Raw genomic sequence first — 19,193 nt, 5'->3', positions numbered from 1 at the left:
AGGAAGCTGGACCCTACCTCATACCATATACAAAAATTAACTCAAAATGAATCAGACCTAAATTTAAGAAATGAAACCATAAAATTTTTAGAAGAAAACACAGGGGTAAATCTTCAGGACCTTGGATTTGACAATGCATTCTTGAATTTAACTCCAAAAACAAAAACAAAAATAGGTGAGAGAAGTTCATCAAAATTAAAAACTTTTGTGCATCAAAGGACATTATCAACATAGTGAAAAGGCAACCTATAGAACTGAAGAAAATATTTACAAGTCGCATCTGATAAAGGATTAATACCCACAATATGTAAACAATTCCTATAATTCAAAAATAAGACAAACAAAAAACTAAGAAACGAAACAGAAAAATAAGGCAAACAACCCACTTAAAAAGGGGAAAGGACTTGACCAAACATTTTTCTAAACAAGATATACAAATGGCCAATAAGCATATGAAAAGATGCTTATCACCATTAGTCCTTAGGGAAATGCAAATAAAACCCATGAGACACTATTTCACAGCAGTTACTAGATGGGTATATTAAAAGAAGCAAAAACATGTAAAACAAATGTGTGTGAGAATGGGGAGAAATTAGAACCTTCTGACATTAGTGGTAGGAGTGTTACAGCTGCTGTGTGTTACAGCTGCTGTGGAAAACAGTTGGCAATTCTTCAAAAAGTTAAACAGAATTACCTTATGGCCCGATAATTCCACTGCTGGGTATATACCCAAAAGAACTGAAAACAGGAATTCAAACAAGTATTCATTCAACCATGTCCAGTAGTGTACGGTCCACAACAGCCAAAAAATGGAAATAACCCAAGTGTCCTTCAACAGATAAATGGATAAACAAAACGTGGTATACACATACAATGAAACATTATGCAGTCTTAAAAGTGAAGGAAATTCTGACACATTCTATAAGATGGATGAACCCTGAAAATACTATGGTCGGTGAAATAAGCCAGAAACAGAAGGACAAATATTGCATGGTTCCACTTACATTAAGCACCTGAATTAGCAGATTCACCGAGACAGAAAGTAGAATGGTGGATACCAGGGGTTCAGGGGAGGAGGATTATTGTTTAACAGGGACAGTTTCATTTGGAAAGATGAAAAAGTTCTAGAGATGGACAGTGGTGATGGCTGCGTATCTACCCAAATGTACTTAACGACTCTTCTGTCTCTATGCATTTGCCCTTAAAAACATTAAGATGGCAAATTTTAAGATACATAAATAGAGAAACATGTATGTGAAACTACAATAAACAAGACTTAAAAATTACCTATTGTCGTTTGCCCATTTTCTCACTCATTTATAGTAATTTTTCTTTTTAATGTTTTATGGCTATCAAATCTTTATCATACATTGGGGTGCCTGGGTGGGTCAGTTGGGTAAGGGTCTGACTCTTGATTTCAGCTCAGGTTATGATCTCACGGGTTCGTGAGTTTGAATACTGTTTGTGGTTTCAGCTGTCAGTGGAGAGCCTGCTTCAGATCCTCTGTCTCCTTCTCTTTCTGCCCCTCCCCCGTTCATGCTCACTCTCTCAAAAATAAGTAAACATTAAAAAAAGTCTTTATCACATATATTCCAAATTTTTGCTCCTCCAGATTTCTGGTTTATCTTTTCTGCTCAATATCCAATCTCACTGAGAAGCAAGAAAAGATGAAATAGTTTTCCACTTGACCTGCAGAGCACTATTCTATCTTACACTTAACACCTGCTTGATGTTATTCACACAACCACCGAGGCAATAAACTTTCCAAACCAAAGGCCAAGTGCTGGTCCCTCTCCTTTTACCCTTCAACATACCTACACTGCCTTTCAATCATTCTGCCACCTGTAGAAAGACCAACATCGGTCTTGGATTGGAAACTAGTAGAATTGAAAACTAAGAAATAATGGGAAAAAAGTGCAACTTAACTTTTAAAGATAAGCCTCATAATCTTAAAATAATAACTAAGTCTAAACTGATAGTTTGATGGGTCAGTTACATAACAGGATGAAGGGACCGATGCTTGTGCCCCATTATTTTTATGTGTACATAGAAACAGTAGTATCTGCTACTCAATGTAGCTTTTAAACCCTTATTTACCTTCAAATGGGACAGAAAAAAATGTATATAAATAGAGGAAAATGACAAAATCAGTATTAACAACTGGGGGATATGCACGAAGGTATATGTGAGGCTGCATATAATTCTTACAACTTTTCTGATGACTAAAAAAAAAAAAAAAAAAAACCAGTAAAAAAAACTAGTAAACATTTACTTCTACATTGAACACAGTTATAAATTTAGTGCTAGCTGTCAATTAAGCTCAACCTGGTCAATGAGAGTAAGTGCATGAACAACCATTCTCAAGTATTAAGTAGCACATCTCAATTCTAGCTCCAGATTTCATTTGTTAATAACTGTTATTGATCTTTATTTCAGCAGTTTTGTTTCATTCGTTCATTGAACAAATATTTATTGAAAGTCACTATATGTTAGGAACTTTGAGTCTTAGAGATACAACAGTATAGAAAACAGATTAAATCCATGAACTAGATGTTCTTTTACAGAAATCCCGTAGATCCAAATATTGCCCAGGGCTTTGCCATATATTAAATTTCATGATAAATTTATCTTCAAAATGCCAGAAACAGTCTATTTTCTTTTTTTTTAATTTATTTTTTAATATATGAAATTTACTGTCAAATTGGTTTCCATACAACACCCAGTGCTCATCCCAAAAGGTGCCCTCCTCAATACCCATCACCCACCCGAAACAGCCTATTTTCTTGGTAGCCAAGTTTTCTTTTAGCTTACTCAGTGAGCCAAACCAAAAAGGGAGAAGACAGTCATCCTATCCTCCAAGAGTGCATACATTAGATAATTAAAATTTTTTTAGAAAAAGTCTCAAGGCCAATGGGTCCCAGGGTATTATAAGCATGAAATGTTAAAAAAAAAAAAAAAAAAAAAAAAAAAGTGCAACTGTAATTAAGCATTTCAATGGATTCCAAATGTGTTAATATTAGAAGTAAAAATATCTAGTCTGTTTTAGTGTTGCTTTAATGTCGACAAGGAACACGTCATAAAAAATGTTACAATAATCAATAATATTAGGAATATGAAACTGAGAACAGCTCATGCATGTAAATTATTCTCAAATTAGTTTCCCATATTTCTAGCTTCAACTTCCTAAGTAATGGCTTCCTTGCTTGCTGGCAACAATATTATAGATTTTAAATAACCCAATTAATCAAGCAAATATTCAATGTTAAACAATATATAGATATATGTCAGTTAAAATTAAAATTTTTTTAAGCACATGGAATATTAGTAATACTCTCAAATGTTTAGAAATTAAGCAATGTATTTACACATAAGTTATAGCTATTGGAAAATATTTTTACCTGAATGAAAACATAGTACAAACATAATTTATGAGTTGCACCTAAACTAAGTTCAGAGGATAATTTATAGTACTAAAGGCATATAATTTGAAAAAAAACAAAGGCTGAAAAACAGTTAGCTATGTATCCACCTCAAGATGTTAGAGAGGAGCCTGGGTGGCTTAGTCGGTTAAGCATCTGACTCATGGTTTGGGCTCAGGTCATGATCTCAGTTTGTGGGTTCAGGCCCCACATTGGGCTCTGCACTGACAGCATGGAGCCTGCTTGGGATTCTCTCCCTCTCCCTCTCTCTCTCACTGCCCCTCCCCTGCTCACAGTCTCTTTCTCAAAATAAATAAGTAAACTTAAAAGAGAAAAATTATGTGATCACCTTGACAGATGCAGAAAAAAAATTTTAATGAAATTCAACACCCATTCATAAAATTATTTAGTAACTAAAGATAGAAGGGAATTTCTTTAACCAACTGAGGGCACATATGCATAAATTAAATGTATTTCTGTATATGAGCAACAAACACAATGGAATTTTTAAAAAGACTATTATTGCATCAAAAATATCAAATATACCTAAAAATATATTAAAAAAATTTTTTTTAATGTTTATTTATTTTTGAGAGAGAGAGTGAGACACAGCATGAGCAGGGGAGGGCCAGAGAGAGAGGGAGACACAGAATCTGAAGCAGGTTCCAGGCTCTGAGGTGTCAGCACAGAGCCCGATGTGGGGCTCAAACTCACGGACCACGAGATCATGACCTGAGCCGAAGTTGGATGCTTAACCGACTGAGCCACCCAGGTGACCCTACCTAAAAACATATTTAATAAAAGATGTTTAAGACCTCAACACAGAAAACTATAAGACATTACTGAAAGAAATTAAACTGATCCTAAATTTATCCACAGATTCAATGCAAATTCCAATAAAAATCCCAAGTTTTTATGTAAGGAAATTGGCAAGTTGATTCTAAAATCTATAAAGCATTGTTAGAGGAAAAATAAGAAAGATCTGCTCAATGAAACATGACCCCCACATTACACTATGCACAAAATCAATTCTAAGTGAAGTGTTAAACATAAAATCTGAAAGGGAAAACAAAAGAGCACCTAGAAAAAAAATTATAGAGAATATCTATGGTAGAGAAAGATTTCTCAAACCAAACATAAAAAGCACTCAACATCACGACAAAGTTTCCTTACCTGAACTATATAAACTGTTCATCAAAAGATAGCAGGGAAAGAGATCTGCTCACATCACCAACAAAAGGTATGAATCAAAATACGTATCAACAAATCAATAAAGACAGACAACCCAGTAGAAAGAGATTTCATAAAAGGATAACTAAATCTCCATTAAGTATATGAAAAGATGCTCAATGATTTCAACACTGATTACTAATGTAGGATCAGAAAAATACAAATTAAAAGTAGGAAATACCACCATGAACCCATCAGAACTGGCTAGAAATAAAAAGTCTGACCATATCAAGTGCTGATAGGATGCAAAACAAAAGGGAATCTCATAAACCATTAGTAATAGTGTAAATTGGTACAACCGCTTTCAAAAATAGTTTCCACTGAACGTTGAAGATACCTGTGTCCCTTAAGTCTGAACAATTCCATTTAGTGTTTATAACCAAGGGAAACATGTACACAATGTATCAGGAGACATGTTCATCACAGAAGCATTATTCATAACAGCCAAAACCTGGAAACAACCCAAATGCCCCTTAACAGTAGGAGAAAAGATAGGCTGTAATATATACATGCACCCGAATAATGTGCAGCAATGAAAATGAAATAAAATACAGCTCCACACAACATGGATTAAATCTCACAAAGATACTGTTGAGGGAAAAACCCAGACACACAAAATAAATATTGTGAGATTCCATTTAAATGAAAGAAAAAGGGGCACCTGGGTGGCTCAGTTGGTTCAGTGTCTGACTACTGATTTCGGCTCAGGTCATGATCTCACAGTTGGTGGTTCGAGCACCGCACTGGGCTCCACGTGCTGACAGTGCAGAACCTGCTTGGGATTCTCTTTCTCTCTCTCTCTCTCTCTCTCTCTCTCTCTCTCTCTCTCTCTCTCTCTCCCCCTCCAGCACACACTCTCTCTCAAAATAAATAAATAAACTAATAAATCAATAAATAAATGAAAAGAAAGGATGAAAAGAAAGAAAGAAGGAAAGAAGGAAAGAAAGAAAGAAAGAGAGAAAGAAAAAAACAGGTAAAATGACACTCAAGTGTCAAGGAATGCATCCTTAGATGGAAAAATTACGAAGCAAAGCACGAAACCTATTATCATATAATAATTCAGGACAATGATTCTGGGTGAGGATGGGGGTACTGATCGAAAAGGGGATTCAAAAGAGGTTTTTAGGGATGGCACTCTAATATTTCCTCATTTGGGTGGAGGTTACACAGGTGTTGGCTTTGTGATAATTCACTAAATTGTATAACTATTTACTTATACACTACAAAATCAAATCAAATGCCCATAAACTGGCACTAAAAAAATGCCAGTTTTTTATTATGTAAAAATGACTCCAATTCAAAATTGAAGGTAAAACCCAAGAGTTGTCAGATTCATTTAATTCTTCTGAAAACATACAAAAAATTAGTTAGCAATAAACTGAAAGAATATATAAACGCCAATATATAAATTTATATATAAATTTAGCATTGATGCTGTTCCTCCAAGCCAACCCTCATCATAGTGATGGTCTTAGTCTATCTGTCAGGATAGCACAGTCTGGTGGCTTACGAACAACAGAAATACCATAGACGACAAGATTATAAGAAGGCCAAACAAACTGCTACCAGGACCCTTTGGTTTTTCAACTGGCTGGCTCACTCAGCAGTACTTCTAAAGTAACTGCCACAGTCCTGTTCTGCTGAGTTAATACTTTTCATCTTACAAATCACTCACTTGCAAGAGCATCTAAAAATACAAGGCCCTGAAAACTAGAATTCTCACCCAATTGTACCCTTAATGTCTTAAACACTTAAGCTTCTTAGTTTCATCCACTTTTGACTAGAATATGAGACTTTGGGTATAGTGCCTACAATTCTTTGGGACCAGATATATTAAATACTGTATGAACTTAACTATATTGGAATTAAAATAAAATACATTAAAAAATATTATACCAAACGGGTGAATCACCTTAATTCTAAAGCTTTTACTCTCCTAACCAAATATTTTTCTAAATATCTTTTTTTAAATGTTTATTTAATTGGTTTAAGGCGGGGGGAGGGTCAGAGAGAGAGAGAGGGAGAGAGAGAATCCCGAGCTGGCTCTCCACTGTCAGTGCAGAGCCCTACATAGGGCTCAGGAAACAGGAGATGACAACCTGAACTGAAATCAAGAGTCGGATGCTTAACCAACTGAGCCACCCAGGTGTCCGGATTTTTCTAAATATCTTATATGTGCCAAGCACTTGTATTAAATGAAGGTGATACAAAAACAGTTTAAGACTGGCTCTATTCTCTTGGGGCATCTGGGTGGCTCAGTTGGTTAAGCATCCAACTTCAGCTCAGATCATAATCTTGTGGTTTGTGGGTTCGAACCCTGCGACAGGCGCTGTGCTGACAGCTCAGAGCCTGGAGCCTGCTTCAGATTCTGTGTCTCCCTGTCTCTCTGCTCCTCCGCTGTTCACGCTCTCTCTCTCTCAATATAAATGAACATTAAAAAATTTTTAAAAAGACCGGCTCTACTCTCATCAAGGCGCTTTTGTAATATATTTGGGAAAACTATACAAAACAAAGTTCCTACGCTTACTGTATTGCAACTAACAATAATATTAATGGCATTAGGCTTCAATTATTTATCCTCAATAGCCAGAACTTTTCAGTGTAAGTAACCGTGTACGCTACAATTCATCTCTATATCCTCAGAACCTAACACTGCACCTAGCACAAAATATGTGATTTAAAAAAAAAAAAAAAAGTTTGCTGAATGAATGGACAAAAAAATTAACACAAAGTAGCACGTGACAAATAGAAAATAACAGACAATAAAAAGAACGCACCGATCCGACTACGATATGGGACCTTTGGTCATCTCACACTTACCTACTGAAACAAATCAGTTATTAGTTTCCTTATTGTGCATCCTTCCACCCTCTCTCCTTCACCCCAGCCTGCAGTCCATGATTCATTCACTCATTCAATAATGTGACATACACAAAGCACTTACTGCACCACAGTATTGTGGATTGAGTACCAGTGATACAAAAAGTAATAATAACCGTATTTCCTGTATTAAAGGAGCCTAAACCTAGCAGGAGAGGCAGACATATATAAAGATTGGTGCTTTAAGTGCTAAAACAGAGGTCTAAACAAAGTGTTACGAGGGCGTAAACGAAGAAGCACCTCACTCTGCAGGGACCAGGGTCAAAACAGGATTTCACAGACAAACTGACTCCGGGAGAGAGAGGAAGACCTGAGAGACTGAGGAGAAAGAGAACAGTAAGCGCCAAGTGTGATCAAGAATTTCACGTATTACTGTGTGGCTGCAATCACATAATATGCAAGAAGAGAGGAAAGACAATGGTCAGGTTTTGGCGACCTTTAAATGCCACCTCCTGGACGCGATTCTGAGCACGAGAAGGTCTGAACGATCTGAGAGCGGAAAATCGATCACGGCCTTGGAAAACACTGAAACGACGGCGTGGACAACGGACTATGAGAAGCGGCACGATGTCAGCGCCACTCCTCTCCAGCACCGAGCAGTGGCCCCAATCAGCTACCTCAACGCCGATGACCGTGACAAATCCTTCACCGACGGTCGGCCCCCTCGATACTCACACACCGCACCCTACACTGCTTCCTCTCTTCTGGCCACACAACCCTTCCAAACTTCTTGCAACGTACCCTCACCGCCACAGACAGCCCAAGAGTCCGTCCAGGATCGTCAGCGCAGGGCTCCCAACGTGCGCGCGCTTGCGTCGGCTCTGGATGTCACGTCCCTTTCCCCCGCCTACGTCGTGGGTCTGCACAAGCTTCTCCACCTTGTGAATTCGGGGAGGGCTTCGCGTTTCCGCGCGGCAACCCTCTACACAACTCCCACCGCTCCCCGCTTCTGCACTTCAAGCCCTGCACGCCCAGCCTCGCCTCCCCCGGCGCCCACGTACCCCCTCCGTCTTCATGTCCAGTATCTTTTCCACCTCGAACACATCCTCCCCGTCCTCCTCGCTGTCTCCAACGGCCTCCGCTCCTTTCGTGGCTGCGTCCTTCTCTTGGCCCACTGCTCCAACACCTTCTCCTTCGACTTCAGGAGACTCACCATTGCTGTCGGCACCTGAAACAGCTGCGGTCACGCTCGCCTCCTCCGCAACCGCCGCAGCCGCCGCCGCCATAATAGGAGCCTAGCAAACCGCCGAAGACGAGCGGCTGCGACACACACCCTGGCGGTTCCTCGCGCTCCGCACTCGGCTGTAATCCACTCGGGCAGCGTGACGCGACCGAGAGGGGAACCCGCCAATGGCGGGCTCGGGACCCTGGAGCGGCAGGCGCTTAAGCCAATCAGATGGAGGCGGGCGCGCCGGGGCCCCGCGGAGCCTACGGGAAGCGGGTGGGCGGGCGGAGGGGCGCTCCGGCGGAAGGGCGGGGCGGCTCGGGCCGTGAGAGACGAGCGCGCCGGGCACCTCTGGCGCGGGCGAGGGGTACGGGAGGGCTGCTTGGGAGCCCCTGAGGGGAGGGGTGGGAACGGCTCGGGGGAGGGGCTTGTCAGGGCGCGTGAGGAGAAAGGGCGGAGGCTGACGGGGTGCCTCGGGAGGGGGGGCTCCGGCGTGGAGCTGGAGCGGGCGGCGGAGGCGGGCTCCCCGGTGCTTCCCGGGTCGGGAAGGGGTGGCCGGGGAACACCGGAGCGCGGGAGCTCGCCCTGGAAGAGAAGCTGAGGCGCTTAAGGGGGGTGAACGCCGCGTGGGGCCTCCTCCCTCGTCCAGAGCGCGCAAGGGCCCGCCCTGGGCCTTCTAGGAAAACCAGCGCCCCCTCCCGCCCAGACCTGAGCGGGCCGGAACGCGATGCCCGGCCTTTCGTGCCTGTGTAACTTTGATTTCGTTTAACGCATGTGAACGAGCCAATCAAACATAATTCAGAGTTGTATGGTATTAAGTATTGTTTACAGATAGGAAAAAAATTTTGTTTAATGTTTATTTATTTTTGAGACAATGCGAGAGACAGTGCAAGCTGGGGGGGGGGGGGGGGGCAGACAGAGGGAGACACAATCCAAATCGGGCTCCAGGCTCTGAGCTATCAGCACAGAGCTGGGGAGGGACTTGACTCACAAACCGTGAGATCATGAGCCAAAGTCTGACGTCTGACGCTTAACCGACTGAGCCACTCAGGCGCCCCGGAAAAAAAATTTTTTTAAGTAACTGGCCAAAAAACATTTGTTTTCCAAGTTCTAGAGATTTTTTTCCCCATTGAAAACATCGACGTGATAAAGTATTTTGTCCCCCTTATGAATGATTGACAAAGATACTCATCCAAAGTTGCTAGGATAATCCACCTAAGGATAAAATATTTTTCTCACTTTGAATTTCAAATAACATCTTTACGGTAGCAAGCTTTTCATTTTTTGTGTCTTTGAGTGGCGGACTTAATTTACAAGATTCATTTAAATTAACTCTGAGGTTAACTAAAGAATGATCTATGATCCAGAGGATCCATTTGGAGAGGCACATCGGATCTTTGAGTGGGCACAGTGATTTATTAGTTTAGTTTAGTAGATGCATCCTGTGTACCAGGACTTTACTAAGCGTTAAGAATACAGAACAGTCGAGCGTGGCATTAAAATATAGCTGACTGTTTTGGAAGATCTCATTGGCTTTATTCAACGTTGGGGCAGCATTCCATTTGGCAAATAGAAAGGAGATCCGAAGAAATGCAGAAAGAAACAAGCTTCTCAAGGCAGAAAGGAGGTGGGGCATGAAGTCATAAACGAAAGGATTATTTCAGAAAAATTCACTGTCCTTTAAGGGAAGGCTGGGGTCTATCAGACTACCTCACTAGTACAGCTAGGAAATTCCAGACTCCTGGTTAAGATTATATTCCTAGAAGAGGCTGAGACTGCAGTTAGGTTGGGTATGGACTCTTGGTTTGCTGATGTGGGGCTTGGCACAGATAACTGCGTTTTGGGCCTGTCATCTCATTCTTAACGGTCTCTCTGCCTGTCACAGATTCGGTCTAAAAAGGAAGACACAACAATTCTAATAATTGGATATCTTTTTTAAAATAAGTTTTTAGAAAAATATTGTAAACAAATAACATTTGTTAATGAGAGCTCATTTTTTCAGAAGAATTTCAGTTAATACGCACAGAAGAAAAGATAGAGGATCACAATATTTCATGAAAATGATTCAGGCAACAAAACCATGGGGTGAAAGATTGATGACGAACTGGCTACCAAAGTATCTCTTCACAGATTATTTGTTGGGTGTAGGGGAAACACAGCTTCACATTGGAAAACCCACTGATCCATATTAGCATTACTAAAAGTAAAAGAACCAAACCATATGGCTCCTGTTGACAAAAAGATTGATCCTTAATCTATTCAGGACCTTAGATCAAATTTCCAGTTTACAAGAAATATGGGGAAAGAAAAAGTGGAAACAATCAAATCCAGAATGTGGGACATCCTTTAGGACGACTGACCTTGTTTCTTCAACAAGTCAATAGCAAAAGAAGAGGCAAGAGAAGACTGTTCTAAATATACAAAAATTTGGCAAAATATTTTAAATGATGGGATTTATATTGATCATACTATTTTTCTGGTTTTATATATTTTTGAAATAAAAATTTATGTTCACTGTAAAAAATTTTTAATTCAAAAGTATGTAACAGAAATAAAGTTCCTATTCCTCAGATGTAACCAGTTTAGAATATGACAGATTTTTACCTCATACATGTATAAACACCCATTTATATAATTTTGAAATGTGCTCTCTTCCACATTGTTCTGCAACTGTAATATGTACATGCATATATAACATATGCATGTGTGTGCGTCCATATGTAAGACGAATTTCCAGATGTAGAATTCCTATTAATAAAAGTTATAGGTCAAGGAGGGTACTGATTGAAATTTGGATTAATATTGTGAGCACTGGGTGTTGTATGTAAGCGATGAATCACGGGAATCTACCCCCAAAACCAAGAGCACACTGTATACGCTGTTAGCCAACTTGACAATAAATTATATTAAAAAAAAAAGTTTAAGTAGATTATTCAAGTTTACCTAAGTAGTAAATCCTTCAGTATATGTATATCATTAGGAAACAATACCAAGTAGTCATTGTACACAATGATAAGCACATTTGTTTAAAAAGGAATATGTTGAAAGAGAACTGCAGCCCTGAGTTCTCTTGGAGAACTCTGTCTCTCCTGGAGAGACAGAACTTCTCAACGTGGCTGACAAGGCCCTCCCTGGCCTGGACCCAACCTTGCTCCAACCACAGCTCACCCCACTCCCCTCCCTTTATCTGCTCCAGCCACACTTGCCTCCTGGTCAGGCTAACCTGCTCATCCCCCAGGATCTTTGTACATGCTGTTCCTTTTGCCTAGAATGCTTTTCTCTCCCCTCTTACCTGACCTATCCACTCCCATTTATCACTTCCTCAAGAAAGTCTTCCCTGATCACTCACTACAGCTGTAACTGTGCATGCATTAGACCACTGATTTTTTATATTGTCTGCTCCCACTGTAGTCTAAGCTCCAGGGGGCAGAAGCCATACCTGATTCTTCTCTCTGTTGTATCCCCCACACCTAGCACAGGGTCTGTCAGAGAGTGAGTACCCAATAAATATTGAATGAATGAATGAGGAGTTTCAACAGCGATCACCATATGTAAACATTAACTAATTAAATGTTCAGGTGGTCTCACTAATTTGAGGGATCCCAGAGCTAATTGGTGATCCAGAGAGCACTTTGGGAGATCCAAATTAAGGCAAAAAATAAATTTGGATTAATATTGCAAAATTTTAGGGGTGCCTGGGTGGCTTAGTTAAGCTCTGACTTCAGCTCAGGTCATGATCTCACGGTTCATGGGTTTGATCCCCGCATCAGGCTCTGTGCTGACAGCTCAGAGCTTGGTGGCCGCTTTGGATTCTGTGTCTTCCTCTCTCTCAGTCCCTCCCCCGCTCATTCTCTCTCTCTCCCTCTCTCTCTCTCTTTCTCTCTCTCTCTCAAAAATAAATAAACATTAAAAAAATTTTTAAAAATATTGCAAAATTTTGTTTTACCAGGTACACGTTTTCATTAACAACACAAGGGAGTCTGTTAACCTTCATACACTCTGCTACCAGGTATCATTCTTTTATTCCTTAATCTAATAAAACAAAAGAGTTTATCTTCTATGATTATGTCAAGCAGCAAGGCCAACGGCAAGATCTGATTGATATGGCCAGTAAAGATACAACAAGCCACTTTAGATTTAGATGATTTGTTACTTATATAAACAGCAAGAGGAAGATAGTCAAAGATGCCAGCTCCCCTTGGTTCTTGTCCCACACCCGAAAAGGAGCTAGATAACTGCTAAGTGGGTTGTGGGACACATCAATGCTGAGGAGCCAAGTCTAGATGCAGCTGTAAGGATTTTTAGTCTGTAGCTGTATCTGAGCCTTATGCCTTGTCAGGACTGGGAGGGGATAAAAAACGGTCTCACGTCTGCCTCCCAGAGAGACAGGCAGGTGGGAGAAGGCCTCGTGGTAGCACCTCACAAGCTTCCTTGCTATCCGTTGGGTATCAGAGAGTTCTGCCAAGACTCAGTTATAGCTGTGGTTCGAGTCCAGGGAGTTAGGAGGGGTCATACATTAGGATTTGGGGAGTCACTCAAGATGAAGGCAGGACTGCCAATAGAAAGGGAAATCCTGAACCATATGTAAATGTGTTGAGGTACTGAACATTTGGTGAATGACAGCAAGGAGGACAGATTGGAGGACAGCCAGAGACTGAACCTCAAAGAAACCGAAGTTTTTGCATAAAGGTAGAGAGGTAACGGCCTGGAAATGGTAGCGTAGGGGAAGATGGAAAGACCTTACAACCTTCATAAAAAATAACTCAGAATGGATCATAGACCATAACATAAAATGCAAAGTTTATAAAACTTCTACCAGATAACATAGGAAGAAATCTACATGACTGTAGGATTTTAGATGCAATACCAAAAGCAAGATCCATGGAAAGAATCGCACGAGACACCTAGTTTCTCTGAGTGACAAAAAATGTATCAAGAGATCTACAGACTGGGATGCAGGGAGTATGCATACCGAGGGCAAAGGTCTAGATACTCAGGGCCTGGAAACAGGCTGGCATGTCAGCAACACTGACATCAGCCAAAGGCCTTGTTTCTCCCCAGCTTACTCAGCCTAGCTGGCCAGATTCTATACCAGACTCCTTAAAGGGGAGAAGGAAATAGGCTCCAGGAGCAGCCAGGTGTATCTCTTATTACTTTAAGCATTTAAACACAAAAAATCTGTAATATTGTAATATTTATTTGGTTATCACTTGTTAGTTCATTAAAATAATCAATTCTGTTTCTGTTTAAAGTGAGTGCTACATTGAATAAAATCTGAGTTAAACTTCATTATAGGTATCTATTGATATCTGATTATTTTACACATAGAAGCATGAATAATGTTTAAAATACAACTTCAGTTGATTCAGCCTTGATTGTAATTAAGAACTCTGTGAAGAGGAGAAGTGGTGTCTATGGTTTGGATCCCCAATAGCTGCTTAGTTGCAGAGTCCCAGTCTTGACCCAATTCAAGCCGTTGGCAGATAGATGGATATTGTCCTTCAGTTCTTCTTACCCACTCACTTGCTTTCTTTATTTCTTCAAAAGCCCAGGGAATATTTCTAGATTAAAAATAAATGTTTCCATCAATTTCAGAATATAATTACATACGAAATATAACGTGGTACGAAATGCAGCACATTAGATCTGACAAAATAATTCTGTCAAAGATTAAGATATTTAATCAAAGCAATTCTAACATTTTATGAAAGTTCTATCTACCAGACTGACATGGTGCTTTTAACTTATTCAATACATTTTTTAATGTTTATTCTTTTTTTTTTTTTAATGTTTATTCATTTTTGAGAGACAGAGAGCAAGCAGGGGTGGGACAGAGAGAGAGGGAGACACAGAATCCAAAGCAGGCTCCAGGCTCTGAGCTGTCAGCACAAGGCCCAAACTGAGGCCCGAACTCACAAACCGTGAGATCATGACCTGAGCTGAAGTCTGACCTTAACCGACTGAGCCACCCAGGTAGGTGCTCCTTATTCAATACATTTTTAAGTATATTATACCCATCACTTTCCAGCTTCCAAATGCTTCACAGACTTCCTGGCTGCCTCCAGGACAATTCAAACTTCCTCCAGCCTATGTGTATTTGTCTTTTTTTGTCCCTTTTCATTTTTCTTGATCTAAATCCATCCATTCTTCAAGCAGAAACTCAATACTATTTTACAAACCAGGCTTCTATTTCTCTCGCCTTTTTACTGTACCAGGAATTCTCAATTTGATTAGTTAGCCATTTTCCTAGGTATTTCCCATGAAACTGTCATATTTAATTATCATACAAACCAGGAACAACGTACTACTAAATTGTGCATTACATAAAAACTTCAAGTTTGTGTCCATAAAATGCTGTCGAATATTCAAGAATGTCAAATATTCAAGTCTATTCAAGACTCAGAAAAATTCTGAGATTTTTTTCATTAGTATTAGCTACTTCCTCATTTGTTTTGTCACCTGCTAGAATTCATTAGCAAACGATTCATAACATATACTAAAGTTAAAAAAAAAAATTCTATGGGCAGGGGGACTAAAAATTTGGAAAATTCTCCATCTTCCTGATTTTTTTCCCTGTGAACTGGGAAAGAGCCATTAGTATAGTGGGTGGCTAAGAGCTAGTTTCAAAGCCTGACTCTGAAATCACACAATGTTGGCTATGTGATATGGTGCAGCTTTCATTCAACACTGAAAGCCTCAGTTTCCTCAATTATGATAATAATATGAGATCCTAGGGGGTTTGTTGTGGGGATTAACAAAACACATGGCTCAATAGTCCCTGGCCCAGAGTAGGTAATTAATAAATGTTAGCTGAATATCATGATGACATGAACATATAAATGGCAAGCACGATCAAACAGATTTGTTTGCCAGTAATCATCAGTCTACTTATAGTTACTAACTACTGAAAGCAACAAAACTAGTTTTATTTATTAAAAAAATTTTTTTTAATGTTTATTCATCTTTTTGAGAGAGACACACACACACACACACACACACACACACACACACACACACAGCACGAGTGGGGGAGGAGCAGAGAGAGGGGGAGACACAGAATCTGAAGCAGGCTCCACGCCCTGAGCTGTCAGCACAGAGCCCAACGCAGGGCTCAAACTCAAGAAACCTGAGCCTAAGTCAGATGTTTAGCCAACTGAGTCACCCAGGTGCCCCAAAACTAGTTTTAAATATTCTCACTAATTCAAGTGGCCTTCCTTTAATCCAGCTGGCCTGTAAACTTGACTGACTATCCCGCTAGCATGGATGTTAAATAAACATTATAAAAACTCCCAAAAAACAGGTTTGATTATTTATTTTAATTTCATCTGTAAATATGTATCTCTAAGAGACAAGAACTTTTTCTTACACATGACATTAAAATAGCTATAAATAATTCTTTAATATCACAAAACATTCAGGTACTGTTTAAATCTCCTTAATTGTCTGTCTCTCTTTTAAAAAAAGGTGTTGTTGTTTTTTTTTTTTTTTAACATTTATTCATTTTTGAGAGACAGAGAGAGACAGAGTGCTAGCAGGGGAAGGGCAGAGCGAGAGGGAGACACAGAATCTAAAGCAGGCTCCAGGTCTGAGCTGGCAGCACAGAGCCCAACACAAGGCTTGAACTCAGGAACTGCAAGATCATGACCTGAGCCGAAGTCAGATGCTTAACTGACTGCATCACCCAGGCACCCCTCTTTCTCTCTTTTTAAAATAATATGGGTTTTGTTCAAATCAGGATCCAAACAAGGTCTCACATTGCCTTTGGGGCATGTGTCCTGTAACTTACAGCTTCCACCCCTTGCCTTTTTTCTTTTGCCATTTATTTCCTCACACTCCAGAAGCTGCTGATTGCAGTCCATGGTATAATTTAACATGTTTAATACCTCTTCCCTGGTACATGGACTTTATTATGCAAAATATCTACATAGTTTCAAAGTCAAAAAGGTAAAACAAGATATAGTAGGAAGAACGTAGCGTGTCTCCTCCCCCTTTCCTTATAGATAGTATTTTTATAAATTTTGCTAGTTTTCCCACTTATCTTGCCTTTTTAAAAAGGCATAAACAAATTATATATGTATGTATGTGTGCTATGTGCATATATGTATATTCTGTGTATATACACACACATACGGGGTGACCATTTGCATGGGGTATGGACGAAGTTTTGGGAAGTAAGGAAAGTATTCACATGGAGGCTCAAGGCCTCTTGTGGTGCCCGAGGTCAGCCCAAGGGCTAGAAGCCAGGGTCCCAGAACTGGCTCTCTCCACTCTGTCACATTATGGCATAAAACTACCAAGTGGTCACAGAATTCTAAATTTAAACCCAGTCTTCATGAAGTTGTATTTACCAAGGCAGGACTTTAAAACATATTTTATTTGACAGTTTGCTAGTTTCATTTATAATTTTTAAATACTTACACAGATGATATGTGGGTTTCCATCTATATTCTTGTGCCAGGCCTGCAACTTTTGGGAACAGGACTGGTCCTAACAATCATTTTGCAGATTTTCCAAAAGCACGTTTAATCAATATACCATAGTGAAAAGAACACTAAACCAGGAGCCATAGATCTGAGCTCCAGTATAAGCTACACTTAACTCTCTGAGCCCTGGTTTTTCCTGGAACCCAAGAGGCAAAAACACTGTGTCTGCCCTGCCAATGACAGAATAGTGCAGGCAAGATACTCCCTGTGAATAAATTCTCTTTGTTCTTACAATTCCATGTAGCTTCTTGTAAAATTTAGTCAAGAAATGGTTAGAAATATAAATGAGTTACTTAATGCGATAATTAAAGTCACCTGGAAACGGAAGCATCGTCCAACTTCATCAGTGATTTGAAGACTATTCCCTTTTGTTCCAACTTGGTACGAAGAAACTGCAGTACCAGAAATGTGGCGATCAGGTCCAGGAGACGCTCGCTTCCTTTTATACCTGAAAGCGGAAAACTCTTTTGTATCTGTTGTAAATTCTGCATCTCAAACCGTGCCCATTTATGAAAGCGCTATGATTTGATACATTAGCAAACCATAAACCGTGGTACATTAGCAGATCATAAATTAGCCTGCTATGTAAACAACAAAAGAGGATGAATGAAACAAGCACCATAGCACCCTGACCATTGTTAGGAAGCAGTTATAGCCACAGCTCCGATCCTTTGCCATCCTTAATAACCAGAGATGCATGAAGTTGGTGAAAGAAATTCAGTTCTTAGGCTCCTGCTACAAATACCTCAGAGGAGTAAACTAAATATACAACAGATGAACAATTGATATGGCTGACTAAGTCGGTATATCACATTATTTCTAGTGATTAGTACCACTGAAATAAATTTCCAGGCCTAGGATGGAGCCACTACTGTCCGGGGTGTCATGACAGTGAACCAAAGCTTTTATGTCCCTGTAAAAACTCCCCTTGATCAGAAACAAAAAAGGTATATCCAGTCAGCCAATCCCCCAACACCAAGCCAACCTGGATGCGATACTCACTACCCTGTTCCTCGACTTTTCTGAATAAGGCCAGAAAGGCAACCCTAGCCAATCAATATAAGCCGAGTACTTCTTCCTTCCTTCTTCCCACTTGCCTCTTTCTATAAAAGCTTGCAGCCCAGTCCCCTTACTTTGTAGTTCTCTGGACTCTTGAGGGTAGAGAGTACCGCTTCAGGAAATGTAAAATAAACATTTTTTAGACTATCCAAATTATTCTGATTATTTTAACACTATTACAGGTAACGAGTGTTATTTACCCAAACCAAGAAATTTTACTATAAAATACAATTGAAAATGAATGTTTTTATATAGTGAGCCAGAAAATAAGAACCCATTTTAATTTTCTAAATGCGAATCATGTATTTGAAATCACTTGATACAAAAATTAGACTTCAAGTATTGTTATTTTTTCAATCTCACATTTCACGAAACTAAACTTTTTTTTTAATGTTTATTTATTTTTGACACAGAGAGAGAGAGAGAGAGACAGAGCACGAGTGGGGGAGGGGCAGAGAGAGAGGGAGACACAGAATCCGAAGCAGGCTCCAGGCTCTGAGCTGTTAGCACAGAGCCTGACGCGGGGCTTGAACTCACGGACTGTGAGAGCCTGACGCGGGGCTTGAACTGACAAACTGAGATCATGACCTGGGCCGAAGTCAGATGCTCAACTGACTGAGCCACCCAGGTGCCCCGAAACTAAAGTTTTAGCATCTATCTTGAGTGGGTTCAGAACAAGCCACCCCAGAACATGATACTTTTGGATGTGGATAATCTTGAGCTGAAGGCAATCAAGATCCAGCGAACTCACAAAAAGCTTTTTACCTCCCACCTAACGGCCTAAAGAAATTAGAAAGGAGGCTTATATCAGGAAGAGAGCTATTACCAGAGACTAGTTTTTCACATAAGAGACTAACCTACATGGTGAGTCAACATTTGTTTATCAAGCACCTTCCTGTGAATCATCCCTGCCCCTCCCCCACTTGCCCAGACCCCTCTCCATTTCCTTAGCTCAGT

The 19,193-nt window shown here is 40.0% G+C and overlaps 2 protein-coding genes across 7 annotated transcripts in view; both read right to left on the bottom strand.

The window, feature by feature from the left end:
• Positions 1 to 8,860, bottom strand: part of MPHOSPH8 (M-phase phosphoprotein 8) — a 51,964-nt gene extending 43,104 nt beyond the window's left edge. For 2 of the 5 annotated variants that reach the window (XM_042995262.1, XM_042996556.1), the window contains exon 1: positions 8,531 to 8,860. In XM_042995262.1, coding sequence (XP_042851196.1) covers positions 8,531 to 8,755 — 225 coding nt within the window. In that variant the 5' untranslated portion in view covers positions 8,756 to 8,860. The remainder of the gene's footprint in view (positions 1 to 8,530) is intronic. The other 3 variants (XM_042994052.1, XM_007087875.2, XM_042995962.1) reach the window with 2 other exon arrangements.
• Positions 8,861 to 13,875: 5,015 nt separating this feature from the next.
• PARP4 (poly(ADP-ribose) polymerase family member 4) overlaps positions 13,876 to 19,193 on the bottom strand; it is a 108,649-nt gene continuing 103,331 nt past the window's right edge. For both annotated transcript variants that reach the window (XM_042987727.1, XM_042988232.1), the window contains 2 exons: positions 17,493 to 17,625; positions 13,876 to 14,255 (listed from right to left, as the gene is read on the bottom strand). In XM_042987727.1, coding sequence (XP_042843661.1) covers positions 14,060 to 14,255; positions 17,493 to 17,625 — 329 coding nt within the window. In that variant the 3' untranslated portion in view covers positions 13,876 to 14,059. The remainder of the gene's footprint in view (positions 14,256 to 17,492; positions 17,626 to 19,193) is intronic.

The sequence above is a fragment of the Panthera tigris genome, chromosome A1 (genome assembly GCF_018350195.1).
Source record: "Panthera tigris isolate Pti1 chromosome A1, P.tigris_Pti1_mat1.1, whole genome shotgun sequence".
Lineage (NCBI taxonomy): Eukaryota > Metazoa > Chordata > Mammalia > Carnivora > Felidae > Panthera > Panthera tigris.
Note: the sequence above shows the minus strand (reverse complement) of the source record. Positions and strands in the feature narration are given on the sequence as shown.